Genomic DNA, 7,184 nt, shown 5'->3' with positions numbered 1-7,184 from the left:
GGCGCGGGGGCGAGGCGCGCGGGTCGGCGCCCGCGGGGGGCTCGCGAGCGGGGGGAACGGACGGCGGAGCCTCTGGAGCCTTCCGGCGCGGGGGAGGGTCGGCTCGCCCCTCTCTCGCTGCCGCACCGCCGCGCCGCTCCTGTCGTCCCCAGGGCTGCGGAGGAGCCTGATCCGCAGGATGCGCGGGGACGCGCCGCCGCCCTCCGTGTCCAGTTCCGCCCGCGCTGCCGCGGGGCCCGCCGGCCGCTGACGCTCCCACCGCGCCGCGCCGGGGGCTCCTGCCCGCGGGCCGGGCGCGCCGGGAGCGGTTCCTCCAGCCCCGCGGCACCGGCGCCGACGGTGAATTAACGCCCAGCGCCAGAGGGGAGGCGAGCTCGGCGCCTGGGTCGCAGACTCCTCGCCCGGCTGGACGCGGCCGCAGCCACCATGGGCTGTTTCTGCGCTGTGCCCGAAGAATTCTACTGCGAAGTTTTGCTCCTGGATGAATCCAAGTTAACCCTCACCACCCAGCAGCAGGGCATCAAGGTAGGCGCGGGCCGGGGCTGTTCCAGGCGTCGGCGGCCGGGCGGGCCTGGGGGTCCTCGGCTTTGTCTGAGGCTGTCACTGCCCCCTGCGCCTTGGGAAGAAAAGCCAGACCCCCAGGTGCTCAGGGAGAGGGTGGCCGTGTCACGGTGGGTTAACGCTGTGTCTTCAGAAAGGAAAGTAAGTTTGCTGTCGCAAAGGTTGCTCCACACACCAGCTCTCAGCTGCAAGTCTTGGTGCTGCCGCGGAGCCCAGCGCTCTTCCCGCACCCGCAACCTCCAAACGCATCCAAGGTCCTTGCAGCCCCCAGAGTTGCAGAATTGATCGAACGGGTTGCCAGCAGTGTTGAAGGCACAGTTTCCCTTAGCTTTGTGGACGGCGTTTTCGTGATAAATTATTGGGGAAGTAACACTTTTGTTGGGTGATTGTGGTTGTGTTGCCTGATTTTGTGGTGGAGTAGGTGCTACCTTTCCACAAGCCAGTTGGTTTCATCTCCACATTTAAGTAAACAGCTCGCAGAGCGATTTGGTTATAGCCTCGCGCCTGTTCGTATGTCATTAAAATGCAATTATTACCATTAACCTAGAGAACCCCCCCCAAAAAAGACTGTGGGAGTTGCAGAGAACCACTTTCTTAATTTTGATGAGTTCTTATGTTTGTAATTGACAACTTTACTTGGTTTGTTTTGCTGTAGCAACAAATGATTACCTAGAGAACAACGGAATCCACATTGTTTGGTTGTTTTGTTTCTCTTTCTCCTTAAGTTTAAAATCACTTGGGCATTTTAGATAACTTAACATTTGAGGCTGATTAATTGAACCCGGCTCCTTTGCCCCCAAGAGAGCTGGGCATCCGAGACATCAAGTTCATATTGCCAAGTGACCTCGCCTGGTCTTGTCATCTCAAAAGTTAATCCTGTTGGCACAGGCCCTGGGCCTTTCCTTCTGTGAATCAGTTTTTACATGGCTGTATGCAAGCTAAAGCAACTGTTCCTGGCTAAAAGCTTAGGCTTTGATGTTACCATTCTTGGTGTACAGAATTCTAATTTCACAGGTGTCATTGTTTTGCATGACAAAAGGAGCAAAAGTAATTATAAGTTAACTCCTTCTTTAGGAAATTGTTTTTAATGTTGTTTTCTCAGAATTTATAATAAGCAAAAGTCAATCCTATTCTCATTTGATGTTTCTTTTGGGTAGTTTATTTTATATTTTCTGCATGCGCCCCCCCCCCCCCCCATGAAACAGGAAAAGAACTTACTTTACAAAGAATGTGTAAATGAACATTTTTGGGTATAATGTGCAAATAGGCACAATTAAAAAAAACAAATTTTTGATACTACATAGATTCCCTTTGACTTGGGGGGATAGAAACTATTAGAAAAGGGTAAGTGATGATCTAATATCAGAATGTCAAAGAAATCTTCCTGATGTGCAAAGTCTAAAAGTCATCTGGACTTCAAGCTTCCTATTTAATCATGAAAACCATGTCCCTGTCAGCTGAGGAGCATGTACATTATTCTGTCAAGAGAGCAGCGAAGTACTTGGGATCGAATTAAATAATTTTATCAAAAGAAATTCAAAAATCATGATCCATAATTACTTTTTGTAACCTGACAGTGCTTATCATGTTTTACAAATAGGTTGAAAATTGGTGAGTGATACAAAGGCAATAGTAACTTTATAGTGCTGTTATTTTGAATGGATATCGTTCAGCTAAACAACAATTTGAGCAGACTTGTGTTGGAAGTAATAATTTTGCAACAGGTTTTAGCCTCTTTTAGTGTCATGAAAACATGCCACAATTATTTTGATGGCCATGAGTGTAACTCTGATGTGTGCCACATTATCTGTAACTATTTACTTGAGGTATGCACTAAATTAAACACATTCATTTATAAATGGAATAATGTATGAACAGCATCTTCCCTTGACTGTTTTGAAAAAAAAAAAGTAGCATATTACAAATTAAAAACTTTGTTATGAAATGATTTTCTGCAGCTTAGATCAGAGTTTTTCACTGACTTTTTTTTTTCCCCGAAAAAATTGATGTGTTTGTTCCCATGGAAAGCATTTTAACTTGAAGACAGTAGGCAGATCACATTTAAATGGGAAGTAATTTTCTGTTTAAAAAATAATCTGAAAAATAAAATATCTTTTTGTTACTACCAAAGTTATGTGGAAATTTGCCTTAACTTGCTTTAGAGGTAACCTCACCTTGACAAGCAGGAAGTCTTTTGCATGCAGTTTGAGTTTGAGCCCTATCCAAAATTTAAAAACCCAAGTTTATATAAGCTGAATGCTATTGATTGTATGTTGAGTCCCACAATAGCTTTTAGCTGTTTCTTTTCTGCTTCTATCTATGTTGTTTATTTAAGTAGGAATTTCTGCTGTGGTTGGTCTCTTGGTTTTTTGAGCAATGTTTGTTCATGGGAATCTTTGTTACCTCCTTTGTAGTTAGTTCTCTGTGCTGGGGGAGGTAGAGCCTTTCTTTTTGTTCTCTTAGAAAGCAAAACTTGAATGTGGATCAGACTACTTTTTTAAGTTGTCACTTGACTAGCCAAACATTTTCAGGGGAAAAAAAAATCACAGGTTTTGTATATAAATTTGTCTCTCAAAATTGCTGCTGTTAATATGAACTAGGTAAATATTTTCACTTCAGCAAGATTTTAGTCCCCTGATAATGCAATAAGTGTTATCTGCCTACTGTCTTCAAGTTAAAATGCTTTCCATGGGAACAAACACATCAATTTTTTAAAAAAAAGAGGTCAGTGAAAAACTCTGATCTAATTTTTTTTTTTCAAAAGTCAGGGGAAGATGCTGTTCATACATTATTCCATTTTTTTAAAAAGATTTATTTATTTCTTTATTTATACAAGCACTGGGTACAGTCAGAAGCGCAGAAGGGTGAGAGAATTCACCAGAGCCAAAGCAGGGAGCAGAGCAGGCAGAAGGACCGAAGTACACTGCTGAGGGGAGCAGCGGGCGGCAGGAGAGGTCTGTGCGCCATGTGGGACCCTCCTCTGGTGGCCGGGGAGCAGCCGGGGATCAAACCGGCACTGCAGAGGCTGCAGGCAGCTTCGCAACCCAGCGCTCAACTGCTGCGCCACCGGGGAGGCCCTCATTACTACATTTTTAAATGAATGTTTGTGTTTAATTTAGTGCATACCTCAAGTAAATAGTTACAGATAATGTGGTTCACTTCAGCAGACATCAGAGTTAGACACATGGCCTTCAAAATAATCGTGGCATGTTTTCATGACACTAAAAGAGGCTAAAACTGAAGTGCTCATTTCCCCCTTGTATTTGATTAAATTAATGAAACCAATTGACAGCAAGATGGAAATTCTATGACTTTTTTTTCTGATGCCTTTCTTGAGCTGTACCATACAATTCACGAAGTTATAGTGTATAATCCATCCATTAACTTTTTAAAAAAATGAAGTTACTTTCTAACCATCCTGTGGTTCCCAAGGGAGCATTGTGAGTGAGCTTTGAGATGCTTTGATCAGTAACTTCTTAATAAACTAGAAATATATTTAGAAAGTGGAGACAAAAATTACATGTGTCTCACCAAAAATTATAATTTTCATCTGATGTGGGCTTGTAAAAAGCACCATCTAAAAAGATTGGGATAAAAGTGAAAGGTGAGGGCCTCCCTGGTGGCGCAGGGGTTAAGACGCAACCTATGGAGCTACCCACAGCCACTGCAGCACTTGTTTGATTCCTTGGCCAGGGAGCTACCCACATGGCGCAGCAGACCTCTCTTGTCTCTCCCGCTGCTCCCCTCAGCAGTGTTTTTTGGTCAGTTCACCTGTTCTATTCCCCACTCTGTCTTTGGTGAATACTCTCACCCCCCACACCTCTGGCCTGTACCCCAGTTCTTGTATGCATAAATAAATAAATCTTTAAAAAAATATGAAAAGTGATAGTTCTTCACAAGCCATATTAACTATATGTGTGACTAACTATACCTTTTGATATTAGCAACATAAGGTATAGAGTCGGGGACCTTGTCAACATAAACTGAAGCCAGTAATGATATGCCAATTTTTATGTGAATGGAGGATTGGTAGTGGGTCTTGGTTGGTTAGTAAATTAGAAGTAACTGGGGTAGAAGCACTCCTCTTCTGTTTACATCTAGGTTTCTGAAATTCAACTATGTTTAAGATGAACTAGTATATAAATTATCCCTCAGTATTTTTTTTTTTTTTTGTTAAAAGATTTATTTATTTGTTTATACAAGCACTGGGTACAGTCAGAAGTGCGGGAGGGTGAGAGAACTCACCAGAGCCAGAGCAGGGAGCAGAGCAGGCAGAAGGACCGAAGTACACTGCTGAGGGGAGCAGCGGGCGGCAGGAGAGGTCTGCGTGCCATGTGGGACCCTCCTCCGGTGGACGGGGAGCAGCCGGGGATCGAACGGGTGCTTCAGAGGCTGCAGGGAGCTTCACAAACCAGCGCTCAACCGCTGCGCCACCAGGGGAAGCCCATCCCTCAGTATTTAAAAAAAAAAAAAAATGGTTAAAAGTATTTTTCAACTTTAGTGAGATGTAATTGAAAAAAAGGTAATATATTTAAAGTATACAATGTGATTGTTTGCTCTACATATAAATTGTGAAAGGATCTCTGTCATCCTACCATCAGGTTAATTCACATATCTATTATTTTAAATAGTTCCTGTTTTGGACACTTCAATTCTTCTTTTCTAATAAATTTCATTTACACAATACTGGATTATTAGCTATAGTTACCATATTTTACATTAGGTCCATAGACCTTAAATGCCCCCTTTATTATACAAGCGTGTTTTTTTTTCTTAAAAAAATTACTAAAAATTCCTTTTATCAGTCATGGTTTGAGAGAGATTTAAAAATAATTTATTAGGGAAAGCACTGTTTATCATCTCCAGTGGTTGAGGCGTTCTTCCAGGTGCTTATGATTTTCTCAGTTGATGGATAATATATTTATCTAATATATATTAATACAATTTGTATATTAACACTGTTTAATTGTTAATGCAATTGTTCTTATTATTGTTAATTTTATTGTTCTTGAAGTTCATGTGTTAAGCTTGAACTAACTTTGAACTGAACTTAATTAAACACAGAGATTTTACTGCTTTTGAGCATGGGAGGTGTCTTAGTGCATTCAGGCTGCTGTAACAAAATACCACAGACTGGGTGTGTGATAAACAATAGGAATTTATTTCTTATAGAGACTGGAAGTTTGAGATTAGGGTGCTAGCATGGTTGGGTAAGGCTCTTTTTAGGATTGAAAACTTCTTGGATCCCCATGTGGCAGAAGGGGTTAGGGAACTCTTGGCGTTATTTTATAAGGGCACTGAGTCAATTATGAGGCCTCTGCCCTTTAACCAGATCTCCCAAAGGCCCCTTCTCCTAATATCATCAGTTTGGGTGTTAAGTTTCCAGTATATGAATTTTGGAGAGGATGCAAACATTCAGGCCATAGCTGGTGGTAATAAAGTTAAATCTAATTTGTAGAGACAAAAGCTCCGACTCTGCTTTTCATTAGTCATATAGACAATGGTTTACTATTTTTATTAAGACACTGAAAAACAAGATGGGAAGATGAGAAGAACAAGATTTTTTCTTTTCGGTTTGTGTCTGTTTGTATCTCAGAGTAGCGTCAGGCCGTTCTTTGCTGCGGGAGGTTATCTTGCCCACTGTAGGACATTTAGCAGCATTCCAAGCCTCACTCAGAGATGCTCGTAGAACTATCTCTTGTCCAATCTGCCAACCAGATATATTCCCAGATGTTGCCAAAAGGGAAAAACTACCTTCAGTTGAGAACCAGCGACATAGAGAATAGCAGCATGCTTTATTCTTATGTTTGCGTTCAGCCTTCTGCATTATATAGACTAGTTTTTTTAAATAAATATTCTATTGTTTTCTTAATTGGGAAATGTTTACTTATAACACTGTATGATTTAGGGATTTAGGTTCATACTTCTTCAGATGTATATTATCACACCACACACACCACCAAAACACCAGTAATCCTCCACCATAGTCCACTGGACCCCTTTCCACTCTTTGCTCCCCAGCTTCCCTCCCCCTCTCCTTCCTGCCTTGTTCTTGTAACCTGAATTCCACAGTCAGATTTCCAAGATTTGTTTTGATTGTTCCTTTGTTTTCTTTCTTTATACTCCACATGAGTGAAATTATCCAGTATTTGTCTTTCTCCTTCTGACCTATTTTGCTTAGTACAACCCCCTCCATTCCTATCCATATTGTCTGAAAGGGAAAGATTTCATCTTTTTTTTTTTTAATAGTGGAGTAATATTACATTGTGTATGTATAACAGATCTTCCTAATACACTCCTCTGTTGTTGAATACTTAGATTGTTTTCATAACTGGACTATTATAAATAGTGCTGCAATGAACATAGAAGTACATGAATTCCTGCAAATGAGGAAGAGTGTTGTTGCATTCTTCAGGTAGATATTAGAAGTGGAGTTGCTGGGTGATAAGGTAGATCTATTTTTAATTAGGCTTACTTTTGGATACCTTCCCTTTTCTCTTTTTTGGGGGCAGGGGTGAGTCAGGTACCTTATAGGTCAGTGAAAACAATATCCTTCACTTGTTTAATATTTTTTTTTTTAAAAGATTTATTTATTTATACAAGCACTGGCTACAGTCAAAAGC

The 7,184-nt window shown here is 41.5% G+C and overlaps 1 protein-coding gene across 1 annotated transcript in view; it reads left to right on the top strand.

Moving 5' to 3' along the window:
* Positions 1-426: 426 nt before the first annotated feature.
* EPB41L4A (erythrocyte membrane protein band 4.1 like 4A) overlaps positions 427-7,184 on the top strand; it is a gene marked incomplete at both ends in the record, with an annotated part of 314,692 nt that continues 307,934 nt past the window's right edge. Inside the window, one exon of the mRNA XM_084234013.1 lies at positions 427-525. Coding sequence (XP_084090139.1) covers positions 427-525 — 99 coding nt within the window. The remainder of the gene's footprint in view (positions 526-7,184) is intronic.

The sequence above is a fragment of the Talpa europaea genome (genome assembly GCF_964194135.1).
Source record: "Talpa europaea genome assembly, chromosome: 5".
In the NCBI taxonomy this organism is placed as follows: Eukaryota; Metazoa; Chordata; class Mammalia; order Eulipotyphla; family Talpidae; genus Talpa; species Talpa europaea.
The sequence above is the reverse complement of the archived record's forward strand: the minus strand, read 5'-3'. Positions and strand labels throughout refer to the sequence as shown.